The sequence below is a fragment of the Mesoplodon mirus genome (assembly GCF_964341445.2).
Source record: "Mesoplodon mirus genome assembly, chromosome: 9".
NCBI classification, from domain to species: domain Eukaryota; kingdom Metazoa; phylum Chordata; class Mammalia; order Artiodactyla; family Ziphiidae; genus Mesoplodon; species Mesoplodon mirus.
In genome coordinates, this window is record NC_138985.1 from 55,207,689 (window position 1) to 55,221,503 (window position 13,815).

The following is a 13,815-nucleotide window of genomic DNA, read 5'->3' on the forward strand; positions in this document are numbered from 1 at the left end:
ACTGCCACATAATATACATTTAGGTGTTTTTTGGCCTAACCACAAAAACGTTTAGATAATTTTAAGTTTAACCCCAAATTGTTTCAGGTAGAAAGTAATGCCGGAATCTAAATACAGCCCTCCCTCTCTGTGTGTGAGTAAGAAAGCAGCAGAAATCCCTCAATAACCACTCTGAATTCTAAGCTCAAAGCAATTATGGTGGAGACTGCCCCCCTCCCCATCAGCCTCTGTGTATTGCCAGAGCAATTAGACAAATTACACTCCCTTCAAAGGGAGCTTCCAGAGATAAGAAAATGAAAAAAAAAGAAGAAAAAGAAATTTCCCCTTCTATTACATTTTTTTAAACCTGAAATGTTTGCAGTGTGGCAAATGGTAGTGCCTTGGACTCAGTGTATGATTATAAATGTATCTGAGCTCTTTCACAAGAGGAAAGGATCACAGGACTTGAAAACAATGATGGACCTAAATCAGTAGGCCAAGCAGGGCATGTGTGTGTAGGGGGGATGCATTCGTTCTGCCAAGAGAGGGAATTATGAGGTGGAGGAAAGGAAGGAAAGTATTGTGGCCCCGTGTTGATTTCATATCGTGTGAGACAATATTCCAAACATAAATTACTTCCTTCATCCTCTTTACCGCTCTGGTTTTTTCAGGAAGGAGCTCTCTCTGCTTTGCTTTTCCATAAGACAGTGGCAAAGCAGGTTCCAAACGATGGGAAACTGCATCAGTTTGCTGGGATTTCTCTTTTGTGAAGGCTTCTCTGTCGCAGAGAGAAAGGACTTGCAGCAACCCTGGCCTCTGTAGCGTCCTTCTCCCTTCATCCCTGTATGATGTCTGCATACAGACATCAACAGTGTGACCAGAGCTACAGCCCGGGTCTAGAGCTGTGCTCCCAGGCCTGAACTGTGGGTGTCTTTTTGACTGTCCTTTAGCTCGCCTGACTCTGTTTCCTTGGGATATCAAGGGAGATCGTTTGTTGGAAATTACAAGATGCATGAGATATATTTTACAGCTAGGAAGTCAGCAGCAATAAATTTGACAAAATAGTTTTCTAGGGCGGGGGTGGGGGCGTGGGGGGAAGATTAGAACGTAAAAATTTACATCCTGTCATCTGAGGACTTCTGAGAAGGTTCTTCCAGGATTGGGAGACTAGACCTGAAAAGGCACGCTGTGTGCCCTGAGGGGAATTTACCTGTGTGCTCTCTCTCCTCTTTCTCTCTCCTCCTTTTCTCTCCTCGTCTCCTTCCTTCTCTTCCCTTTTCCTTTCTAGCCTGCCAATTTAGAAAGACCTTGGGGGGATTTGATGGTTTGCCGGTCTGGAGAGGCACCCTGCCTGGCTCCGGGGCGGCGCAGGGGCCGCGGCCAAAGCTGTGGACCCCTCCTCCTCCCCCACCCCCAAAGCGCTTCTCTTCTCGAAGCTTCTGCCCCCCCCCCACCCCTTCGTTCCCCTCCAGCCCTCCTTTCTCTGAAGAAGGTCCGGATGGCGACGCGCTTGGGGGAAAGCCGTGCGGAGCCCACTTTGTTTTCTGCGCTGGCAGAGAACAGGAGGATGAGGGGGAACGGTAGAGGGATCCACTTCCTGCTTTCCATTCTTGGCTTGTAAGGCGTGCGGGAGTTTCCATTACACCGAGAGCCAGCGCTCTATGTCTGGTGAATCCGGCTGAGAGAAACCCGCCCCCCCCCCTCCCGGTTTCCGAGCGCCAGCTTCCCCCTGCGCTGGCACCCCTCGCCGCCCCCGGGTGCGTGTTCGCGAAGGTTGGAGGGCCCGTACCCACTGGGGTCCTGAGTGGCAAGAATGTGCTTGGAGCACACTCCTTACCTTTCTACACGTGGAGAGGGCAGATATTTTTCCAGCCGTCCCCACCATCTCCCCTCCTCTTTCCTGCTTTGAAAAGGGGATCCCTGCACTACCACCCCCGATCGGCCGGCGCGGTCAAGCGGAGGGAAGCGCGAGTTCGGACTCTTCCCGGAAAGAAGAGGGAAGCTCTTCTTTAACGACCACCCCGCCACCCCCAGCCTTGACACTGCTTGTTGTAAAGGACACCAGAGCCTCGTTGCGACGCGGGCACGCATAACGCCGCGCGGACAGACTAGGTTTCAGGATTCCTTCCCTTGTGCTAACCTCACTTCTTCCACTCGCAATGGCCTCTTCTCTCTCGCGGTTGTTTTTTTTTTTAAACTTGGTCCGGGAGCCGTGGACAAAAATATTCTGGCAAACCAGTCTGCAGCGGGTTTTCCCTGGCACCGCGGGGATTCTCCCTGGGGAATTTAACTCCCTGCAGTCCTGCGCCCAAGGATGTAAAAATAACAGATCTTCAGCAAAGGCTAAAAATATCCGTGTGATGTTCCTCTCCCTTGCCCTGCCTCCCACCCTCCCTCCTTCTCACCATTGTTTATCCCTATATCTAATATAAACATGTACCACTCCCCAGCATAGTCCGGGTCTGCCCGAACCCACTCTCCTGACCTCTGCCTGCCCCTTCCGGTCCCCACTTGCCTAGCTCTCAGTCTAGTGCTCCCGAGATGTCAAGCTCACGCCAAGATTTAATTTTCTTTTCCGTGGGCTTCTTCACCGCGCCCCCCATACTCCCAAGCTCCTATCCCCATCTTCAGACCACCTCACAAAGCCCAGGAGGCCGAGGGCATGCTGGCAGCCAGGGCCAGTATGATTCTTTGGTGCCCTGTCCGCCTCCTGGGCCATCCTGTAAAAGAGCAGATAAATTGGCCTTTGTTTGAGGCTCGCGTTGGGCTAGGCAGATTTCTGCCCTTACTTCCCCCCCCTTTTTCCTGGCGGCCACCTCCTTGTGGAACAGGGGGCGGCCTGGGGAGCCGAGAGAAGCCGCATTCCTGTGGGTGCCAGGCGGCTCCAGTGCTGAGCCACAGGGCCTGAGACACACACACAGAGGAACCCGCAGACCTCGTTGCCCTTGATCTCGCTCCCTCTCTCTCCCTCCGGTTGGGGCACCCACCCGGGAGCCTGTCCACCCACACTCGGATCCACCCAGGTCTCGGCCTCGGGTAGGAGCGTGTTGACCCGCACACCGACACACGCACGCACACCCTCCCGATGACACAGACACAGGCTAGGCCGGGATCTCCCCGCCCATGCCAATCCTCTCGCTCCCGCCCCTTATCCCACAATCCCAGACGCGCCGGCTGGCCTCCTTTGGCTTCTTTGATCCCACCGGACGCCCCACGGCTCGCGCCGTCCTGGCCGCGCCGTCCTGGGAGTCGCCCACAGCGCGCCAAGGCCAGGCGGTGCTCGGCTCCTCCCAGCGCGCTCTGAAGCTTACTCCGACCTTGACACCACTCGGCCTCCAGAGCTCCCCAGCCCGAAGCGCGAGGGATGCATCCTGGAACGCTGCCCCTTGCCCCTCTCACGCCCCCCAGCGCCTCCTTTTATTCGAAGAGAGGGACCTTTAGGGCTCCCCAACCATCACCCCCTCCCCGCCCCGTCCCGCAACCCCTCGGATCGCGCGCCTCCCACTGGCCGTTGGGATCCCGCCAACCCCGAGCTCTCGAGCCCTCCCCGGAGGCACGCCCTGAGGACAGACGCCCTCCGGCACCTCTGGGAAGCGCGCCACACCGGCGGATCCGCCTGCGGTCACCCCTCTCCTCCGCCCTTAAGCACCCCCTCCCACAGCGGCTGGGCGGAGGTTCCCGCCTCCCGGGAGGCTGGGGAGGGGGCGCTGCGGCTCGCGCTCCCAGGTTGCCTGCGAGTGCTGCACACTGTACTTGGTTTTTCCATGGTCCCAGCGAACTCTGGGCCTCGAAAACAGCCCAAATAGTGGTAGCACATATGGGATTGGCTACATATTTTTCTACGCAGCCCCGTCCCCCCCACCCCCGCCGCATCCGCGTTTTCTTTTGCATCTGACAAGCTTTAGGTTCCCCTGTGGTACGGGGCAGAAAGTATACACACAGAGTACCGACTGCGGAGGGGCGGGGGAAGACTTCCCTTTCAATCATCCAGGGTTGCCGGCTGTAATGTAATAACCTGTTTTATAGGTCGAGCTCTAACCGTAAAGACAGGAACCGAGGGAATTTACATGAATCTCTCTTTAAAAGAGAAGAGAGTCCTGATTTGCAGCCATTGTTTCTGCTCTTTTGTTCGCTGGGACTCCGTATTTACTTCTGATTTATGGGGATCCGAAGGAGTCTCTTTGCCAAAAGCGCACGTATTATTGAGTCTGTTCCACATCCTAAACCAAAATTTATATAAAACCGTGAAATACCACACATTACGACCTTTTGCCACAGGAAGGGGAAAAAATGGCTTCATAACATCATTCTACACACACATACACACACACACACACACAAAGTTTCAGTGAGGATTCTCTGTCAAATCTCCACCATGCACAGTCTAGTGTACTTTTTTTTTAAGAAGTAGGTGGAGGTGAAGGGCGGTAAACAGTACCCAAGCTATCATTTATTTTAAAGCATTTTTTTTTCTTGGAAAGGCGACAAGAAGCCACTGGAAGCTTGTTGTCATTCAAGGACTATTTCTGCCGTTTGTCATTTGCAAGATGGGAGAAGAGGGAGGGGGAAGAGGCAGGATATGGACTCAACTTTCATCTATAAACAGGGGTCACTAAACAGGGGTCATTTCATTATTGCCCTTAAATTCACAGGAGCTAGTAAGCCTGCTTGCCACCCTGCAGGGTGGCCCTGGCTGGGCAGCTCCAGGGTCTGTGAGGTGGTGGGAGGAGGGAGAATCATCACACACTGTCCTACAGGCTGGAAAAGATGCCCAGGAAATTCTCTGTGCTCATGGTGGGAAAATTGAACTCCTGGGAATTTGTGGCCTTTAGGTGTCCCCGACCAGGACATCCCCACCAGGAACCAGAACTGGAATCCAGAAGTTTCATCCTGGCCAGGGTTCATCCTCCTCATCCTCAGGAGGCAGCAGCTGGAACCCAAGGTTTGCTTTCACTCTGGAACCAGCACAGCGCCCCAGCCTCTCTCCAGACTCACTTGCTGTAATTCTCCAACTCCCTCTCTCCTCGGTCCTTCCACAGTTTAAGGAGACTGACCTTGCTCTTTTACAACCATATCTGGGGCCGGGACAGTTCTTTATCAAAAATACCAGACTTTCTGGAATACAGAAAGAAGTACATCAGTGACTTGTAGCAAAAGAATAAGCTGGACTGGTTTACATGAGAAGGGGAGTGTTAATTAATAAAAGTTAGTGATAGGATTAAAGCCAACAGCCGGCGAAGCCGAGTGGAGGAGACAGCTTCCCGGCCGGTTTTATTTAATTAGCAGCAATTAATACATTTTCTGCTAATATCCTTTAGAACTCTCAGTGACTTGTTCCCAGTGAAAGAGAATGGAGATGAAGCTTAGGAACACTTACAAACACCCAGGGCGTTTTGCTCTGATGACAAGAGAGATCGCAAATTCATTTTTTAAAATGTTCATAAACAAATGACAGGCACATTCTGAGGCTGCCTTGGTGGAAACAATGGTGAAATTGACAAATGGTCTTTGCTTGGGGGAGGGGCACTTTTTTTTGTTTGTTTATAAGCATAGATAATGCCTTAGGAGAGAGAAGGGGAAGGGGGGGGAAGACAAGTTAAAAAAAAGAAAAAGAAAAATTATTTCAGACTCCAGGCAGCAGCAGATGTAGAAGCCCTTGCAAACACATCAGCCTTACACATATTGAAGATTTGGACACGTAATGCTTCAGACCACTGATCTGCTATTTTCTTAATTCCCGCTCTTCTTTTTCCATATGAATCAAACAGTCTTTTGTCCTTCAGGGTTTGATTTGATCGCCACTGTTCACATTTCACTTTTGTATTTTCCTCTTCCTATACCATTACTCATTGAGTGCCCTGTGAAATTACAATCGTACATTTTCAACTCAGCAACCCATTTGCCGTGCAAAAATAGGGTCTAAATAATGGCTGAATTAGCCCTACTGGACAGTTTCAGATGTAACACTCTGTAATAATTATATTGCAGGCTGGATTAGGATGCTATTATCATAATCTGGACGTTTACAATTATCTGTAATTTGCAAAGATGCGCCAGGTCTTGATTACAGCAGTTTTTTTTTTTTTTTGTATCACGCTAACCATCACTAAACAGTGACAGTAATAACAGCTAATTTTGCTGGCAATATAAGAGGTGCTGGGGTGTGCAAACAATTTCACACCTGGATGTGCTCACTCAACCAAGAATATAGAGAAAGAGCTTCTGCCCGGAGACTCAGAAAAATATTCTCCTCTGCTTCTGTTCAGTATAGATTTCTAGACCCTGATCACTGCTTAAGAGATAGTCACTGGGGGTAAGTTTTTATTTCTTGCATACTTCAAGACACAGTTCATATTTCTCTTCTCACACTTTCCAAGCTATATGTGTTGCTGCTGTGATTTATTATGGACTGCAACTTTGCTTTAGAGGTGTTTTTGAATTCTGACCTTTTATCCCCCTTAACCGTAGAAGGGTGGTCGTTCTGGTGAGTAAAAGGATTTGGGTGAGAATGGGATCCTTAAGAACTCGATTTGTCTTTCTTGCTTTCTGTGCTGTTGATATTTGGTGCAGCTTGTGACTGGAGACTGGGAAATGGACCGGGTTTCTGTAAGGTATGGAGGGAGCCTTCTGGAGGTTCCAATCTAAAATATATTTGAAAAGTTGTTACTCAAAGCTAGTCCTAGACGAATCCATTGAGGTCTTTACATGTGGCGATGATTTTAAGTTTGGGGGCGTTGAGAGAGCAAACGGAGTTCGCGACAAGTGCTCCTTTAGCATCACGGGTATGCGGACATCGGCAACGGCAGGTGTAGTGTGAATCTCTCAACTTTATAGCCCCTTTGACGCCTTCCTCCATTTGGGAGAAAGTTTCCGGAATAACTGGCCTCTGAAACCCTTTAAGGCTGCTTTGCGGTGCCTTTGCCTCAAGCTTGGGGTGGGGGGAGGGGGAAGGGGTGGGATGCCGATTGTCAAGCTGTTGCCCACGAGGACCAAACGCCGCGACCTTGGGGTTGGAGGGGCACGATTGGCTGAGACGCAGAGCCGAGCTGCGGAGCCAGGGAACCAGTTTGATTTAGGAATGCACCCGAGGAAGACCCTCGCAAGAAGCGGGGCAGTTCTATCTATAGATGACGCTGTTTCCTGACCCAGTAGATGCTGAGAGCAGCTAGAGATGTTAAGTGCAGCAGCCTGAGAAATCTTTGGTTCCCTCACCCCAATGCAGAAAGGCCTTTCTCCAGCGGGAACCTTTGGACGAAATTGTGTCAAAAGATAATGAGATGCTTATTGGCGCCGAGAAGAAATTTTCCCCTTCAACCTCACCGCCCCCGCAGCTACTGTTCTTTTTTTTTACTTGGAAATATGGTCAGAACGAGGCTGTAGAACTCGAACTCCGGGGAAGTTCGAACGTGGGGAGGCGTAGTAGGCACCGAGACTGGGCGCTGCCTTCGCCTACGCCCCTCCTACCAACACTTCTCTGGGGAATCACTTTACTATGGGGTCAATACATTCTAAAGAGAGAAAATGTTAACCCTTGAGGTTCAGAGGACCCAGAGGAAGCCCAATTCCAAAGCCAGTTCTGGGGAGGACCCCTTGGTAGAACTTCCTGTTTAATTAAACTCATACTAAGAGATAGAAATAACGAGACAGGAGCAACATGATAACACCTCCAATGCGTTAAAATGCATTTTCTGGGTTTCCGAATTCCATGCACTCACAGTGGTTTGGCATGTGTCTGGTGAATTTTTTTTTAAAGAAAAATTAGTGTTGGTTTCGATGTATGGTAGCTTTCTCTCTAACGTAATTTGAATAATTCAGCAAAGCCCCACTACCAGCTGTACTTCTGCAGCCTCTTCCATTCTTTTCAGCATTATAATTTTGGTTAATTTTCAATTTTAGGTCCTACGTCTCTGCAATTTGTGTATGAATAACAGAATAATTTCCCTCTTTTGTTTCGCCTTTCCTGTTCCTGAATCTAAATAAAGATGGCTTTTTAGTATTAAAAGTGGAAGAAAATTACAGGTAATTATCTTTGACGGTAAAAACGCTGTAATCAGCGGGCTACATGAAAAATTACTCTAATTATGGCTGCATTTAAGAGAATGGAAAAAAACCTTCTTGTGGATAAAAACCTTAAATTGTCCCCAATGTCTGCTTCAAATTGGATGGCACTGCAGCTGGAGGCTTTGTTCAGAATTGATCCTGGGGAGCTACGAACCCAAAGTTTCACAGTAGGAAGGGGGAAAAAAGAAAAGAAAACATTTTTCCTAATGTAACAATACGAATGCTAGAAAATGACAAGACTGATCGGTTTTAAACCATTCTGAAGACTGACTGAGCGTGGAAGTTGCTCAACAAAAAAAGGAACGGGTATATTGGTAAGTAGTCTTTGCTTTGTGTCTAATTATAGTGACTGTCCTTTTGCACGACTGTATGTCGCTGTCATTATATGGAGCACTCTGAGTATCTCTATTGACTTCTGATAAATGGCTCAGTGGTTTCAAGGTTCATAATTTGAAGGATGCCCAGGTCTGTAGCCATTAATTCTCGCAGTATGGGGCTTCCTGCTTGTGTGACGAAAGGACTTTTCATTTTCATTATTTCTGTGCTTTCCACAAGATCGGAAGGATGTATTTCTTCCAGGATCGTGTATTTTCCTATCTAGCTAGCTTGCAAAGGGTTGTAAACATGAAGTAGTCATAACTGTGCATTTACTTTCTGTTTTTTCTTTTATTCTTCCCTCTTTTTTTGTTAAAAAAAGCTACTTCCAAACAAATACAGCTGTATTATTTTGGCTGAGGAAAGGGAAAGGAGAATACTCAGTGTCAGCACTGGAAACTATTGGATGTCTAGAGGTTAACCTGGGGTTAGATCATTCTAATGATTTTTTTAAATAGATAAATGTGTAGAAATTACAATTAAAATATAATATATAAAGGAAGCTGAGAAAACATCCATGGCTAATGTTAAAGTACTTAAGACAAAGGCTAGTGCTGCAAACTGCTATCTTTGCAGACATTTGATGTTTATATATAGGGTTTCCCATATTAGGAAATAGGAATTCTTTTAAGAGTGATAGAAAATATACTGGGAGGGAGGGAGGAGGGGTGGTGAGATAGAGACACACAGAGAGAAATATACAGGACACTCCCAGCGTTTTGTGGCTTTTACTCCATATATGAAAGAAGACAAAAACATACAAAGTATGTACAACTAAAATTCAACAATATATACAGAAATGTTTCTTGATATAAATGTCCCTATTAGCTTAGTGAATGCCACCAATTCACCTAGTAAAGATGTCAAAGCAATAGAATGGTGATTTTGGTTGTTTCCTCCGTCTTTCCTGATTCCAGTTCAGGGTTTGGGGGTAGGGGTGGGGGAAAAGTGGTTTTGTTTTGTTTTGTTTAAATCATCATCCTTGCTCATTGCATTTTGATAAAACATGCAGCGTTCCCTCTGTGGCAACATTCTACTCTTACAGCTCATTTTTCCTTAGAGTAGGGCTGTTATGTGAGGGTTTCTTTTTTCTTTCCTTCCTTCCCCTTCCTTCCTTCCTCCCTCTTTCTTTCTCTTTCTTTTTTCTTTCTTTCATTCTTTCGTCAGTCTGGGATTGTAAATAAAAATGCAGGAGTCCGAAATGCTTCTCTTTCATCATGTAATGTCTTAAGCTCATTAAACAAGTAAAAACGCTGCCATGTTTGCGCAGATTCTTCTGGTGGGGGAAAATGTCTGTTAAAAAAAGTCCTTTTGATGGATACTCCCAAAGAGAAAAAGAGGCTCAGAGCCTGGATCCCAAGGGGTAAGGGAAAATATCCTTACAGTGAGAGGTTTCAGGAGTGCTGGCATAGAAACCAGTCCCCCCCCACCTCTACCTCTATCTCTCCTTCTCTCTCTCTAAGATGCAAAATCAATTACTGAGGCTGCTCAAGGGAAAAGGCAGATGAAGAAAGGAAATGAAAAAAAAAAGGTGGGAAGGAAGGAAGGAGGGAGGCAAAAAAAGGAAGAGTGAGAGAGAAAAAGAGAGAGGCCGAGGGGAAGGGAGAGGAGAGAGAGAGGGAGCAAGCACCCAGACGGTCTGGCCACACATAAGAGTCCTCCCAAGCCTGCTCCTTGGCTCGGTCTGGCAGATGCAAGCAGGTCCTGGATCCTCCTTGCCTTGTTCAGACGTTTCCCTAGGGTATCGATTTCCCTCGGATAACTCACATCATCTGTGGTCTCTGCATCGTGTCCTGGTGTGGAGAGGAGTACCAATGCGAATAGCCGGGCATGTAGCTGTTGGGGGGCATACTGACGCCCTTGGCTGAGGCGGAAACGTCCCACACCGGAGGCAGCGCCGGCGAGCGCGGCGACAGGGCCGCTGAGCCCGGGAGAGGGTCGCTCTCATGCGGGTTACTGCCCTGCTTCAGCAGTTTCTTAAACTTAGAGCGTTTGTTCTGAAACCATATCTTCACCTGGAACGAAACGCAGCAGCGATCATTAGGCCCGAAAAACAGAACCAGTGACTATAGTTGGGAGAAAAAAAAAAAAAACCCGCAAACGCCAAGCCCTCAAGACCCCGCCTTCCTCCACCTCTTTCTAGCCGCTCCCCTCTCCCCTACCCCACCCCACCCCCGCCATTTACTTGGTATCTTGTCCGGATACCTAAAGTCATTGTAACTCTTCAGTTAGATGCAAGCCTAGGTTTGAAACAACAGCATAAATAAGAATAAAACAAGAATAAAGGCGAATGAAATAGCTGGGTTCAAAGTCTAAAGGAGTAGTTTTAAATGGAAAGCCAACTGAAAATGCACTTCCTCAAATAGTCTGGCCAACTCTGCATGTACTGTGAGCAAATGACTAAGAACAGATGAAAGCCTGTACATTTATAACCAAATGCCTTGATTATACCTAGGCATATACTGCATATGCCACAGACTGTACATGGAGCATCTTTCTTCTGACATAATCCTGCAGGGATCAGGGACTGTGCCTCACTCGTTCCCTACTTTGTATGTTGCTCAGTCAAACTGTGGTCATGATTGTTAGTGCAGTCACTAAAAGTCAAAGGGCTCTGGAAAGTTAAATACGAACCAGGAATCTATGATGGGAGCATATCTAAGCTAACATCCCAGATCTACTGTATTTGAAAAAGGACATTCTATGGTACAGCTTCCTTTACCTTTAAAATTACTTAGCCTTAGGAGTCTGCTTTTCCAAGAGGAATACAAGTTACTGAGTAGCAGGAATCCCTTCATAGTTCCAGTGGCAACATGGCAAGAGAAAGCAGGCTGAATTGAAAAGAAGAGCTTGAGGAGCATCTGTTCTAAGGCACCACAGAATCACTCCCCAGCAAGAGTCTCATAAAACCTGAAGTCCCCTTGCTGAAGATCATCCGTTTCAGATGAGGCCTACCACCCCATGCAGCTAAGTTAATCGACTAGGACAAAAAAACACAGGTGACTGCAGCCTGGCTTTATGACCAGGGTCCTAATACACCTGCCTAAACCTCTTCCTGTGAAGTCTGAAATGCCCCATATGTCTTTCAAATTAGTAGGACAGGAGAACTTCAGCAACTGTACTTAACTGAGGCTTCACCTGCTGTAATTTGGGCACGTTTCTCTTTGATCTCCAGCTCTGCCATTGCTCCCAAGTTCTGTGATCCAGGGAGGTACCTTAGGCTGCATCAACCAGTCAACCAGGACGATTTAACCACTGAGTTTATGGCAATTTTCAGAAAAACTCACCTCACGCATCCTAGGATGAACAGTTTGCACCTTGGTCCCCTTACTAAATCCTATTGGAACCTATGCCTGTCTGGCTAACACACCCGCCTTTCACTTCATAATTCTTTCAATGCCAATGAGTTGAAATCCTTATTAAGTCCCAGGGCCCACAAAAGGATCCTTAAGAAACATGGGTCTTATTCTGTCTCCTGGCCTGAACGTCTTTTTCTCTTTCTCCTACTTGTTCTCTTTTGTGTTGTTCTACTCTGGAATACGACTCGATTAAACTATCAGTTTGGTCGCCAAAGGACACTAGGCTGGGGTGGGGTCGTTGAGGGCTGGGAGGATGTGCAAATCCAATCCAGTATTCAACACCAGGTGATTTATTCCAAACTGTGTTGTCCCGGGAAAATGCGTAACTGGAGCAAGGGCATTTGTCATTAAGCTCCTTCCATCCTTGGTTGACTAGGCCAAGAGTTCCTCCTGATGTGCTCCCTGCCCAATCTGAAAGTGGGGTCAGCATTTCAGGAATACTCGGGCTTCTCGGGAATTACCTGTGTTTGTGTCAGTCCTAAGGAAGCTGCCAGTTCAGCTCTCTCGGGAAGGGCCAGGTACTGAGTCTGCTGAAAGCGATGGTTTAAAGCCTGGAGCTGCAGGCTGGAATAAATGGTCCGAGGTTTCCGAATCTTTTTCCCTTTTCCATTGAACCTGATTTCCCCGTTTTCAATCACTGTGGTTTTTTGTTGATCTGCAAACAAAGGATACAGAGGAGCGGTCACCCGTGAGGCTACTGCTGCAGTCTCCCTGAGCTTGGCCTGGCCTGCGCCGAGTCTTCCCAAAGCCAATAAGGGTTTCCTCGAAGCGTCCCCACGCCATCCTGACCTCTCTGGGTTCACAGTGCCCGAGTGCTCCCAGCGGCTGCAAAAGCCTCTTTCCGACCCTGACTCTGTCTCTAGTAATGCGCGGTGGCCGTACGGAGGGAGTGCCCTGGGCCCCGGGGCAATCAGCCTAGCTCGGCCGCAGCGGAGGCGGCGCCAGCCGCTCTCTGGGGCGCGCGGCGCCGCTGGGCGGCTGCTCTCTCCGCGGAGCGGGGCCCCTCGGCCTGGCTTTACAGTGCCCTAAGGTGTGCTTGAGCCACCCTAGTGATTTTGCGGCCAGTTGGCTTGATGTTCACTAACTCCAAGCCCGGTTCATCAAGATCCCTCGGTGTGTTCAAAAATGATTCTACTGAGAGGGACCAAAACCCCAAACAAAACACAACGGGCCGCTCAGACCAGCACCCGAGCAGGCTGAGCCTCACGCGGCAACTTTGTCCCCCAAGGGTGCTGAGCCCTGGGCTTCACCTCCACGAACAAAGGAGCAGGCTACAGTGTATCGAAAACCCAAGGGAGGGGGCCCAGTTAGGGGTGGGTGTGGGAGACACCTCAAAGCCTGCGGGAAAGAGCCCAGTTGTCACCAGCTTAACCAGAGCAGGAGGCCACGCCAGCTTCTCCCCGGGTCACCGAAGCGCACCGGGCGCCCCACGCAAAGTAGGCCAACTGGCCGCCCAGATTAGGCTGGGGAGCAAAACAGGCTCCCTAGTTCCGGCCCAGAAATGTCCCCAGTCCTGCCAAACGCGGTTCACAACCCGGAGGGGAGGAGGGAGGCAAAGGGCGCACGGACCCAGCGGGCTGGAGAGCGCAGTGCGGACCAACAGGTCGAGCGAAGCCCGCGCCGAGCCGGAGGCGCGGCCCGAGCGGCGCGCCAGAGACGAGGGAGCGAGACGGGTCCAGCCTCGAGGAAGCCGAGGGTCCGCGGCTGCGGAAAGGGGCCCGGCCGGGCGAGGCCGGCAGGCAGGCGCCAGGAGAGCGGGCGCGCACGAGGCCTGGCCGGGGGCGCGCCGGGCCGCCTGGGGGAGGGGGCCGGCGGAGGCCCGGGCGTTGAGGAAGTAAACGGGGCGGGCGGGGTAGGGGGCAGCCGGGAGGCGGGAGAAGCGAGCTGCCCCAGCGGCCTCTCACCTGTGTCGTCCCCTCGCGTCTGGGCGGCCGCGCTGCTGTTGTGGTAGGACTGGAGGTAAGGGCTGTGCTGCGAGTGGCTCATGTAGGGGTAGGCGGCGAGCGAGCGGTGGTTGTAGGAGTTGCCGCCGCCCGATGCG

General features: G+C 49.7%; 1 protein-coding gene across 1 annotated transcript in view; it reads right to left on the reverse strand.

Moving 5' to 3' along the window:
- Positions 1-10,178: 10,178 nt before the first annotated feature.
- Positions 10,179-13,815, reverse strand: part of DLX6 (distal-less homeobox 6) — a gene marked incomplete at its 3' end in the record, with an annotated part of 4,191 nt that continues 554 nt past the window's right edge. Inside the window, exons 1-3 of the mRNA XM_082631846.1 lie at positions 13,679-13,815; positions 12,236-12,429; positions 10,179-10,430 (exon numbers count right to left, since the gene is read on the reverse strand). The exon at positions 13,679-13,815 is cut by the window's right edge and continues 554 nt beyond it. Coding sequence (XP_082487972.1) covers positions 10,179-10,430; positions 12,236-12,429; positions 13,679-13,815 — 583 coding nt within the window. The remainder of the gene's footprint in view (positions 10,431-12,235; positions 12,430-13,678) is intronic.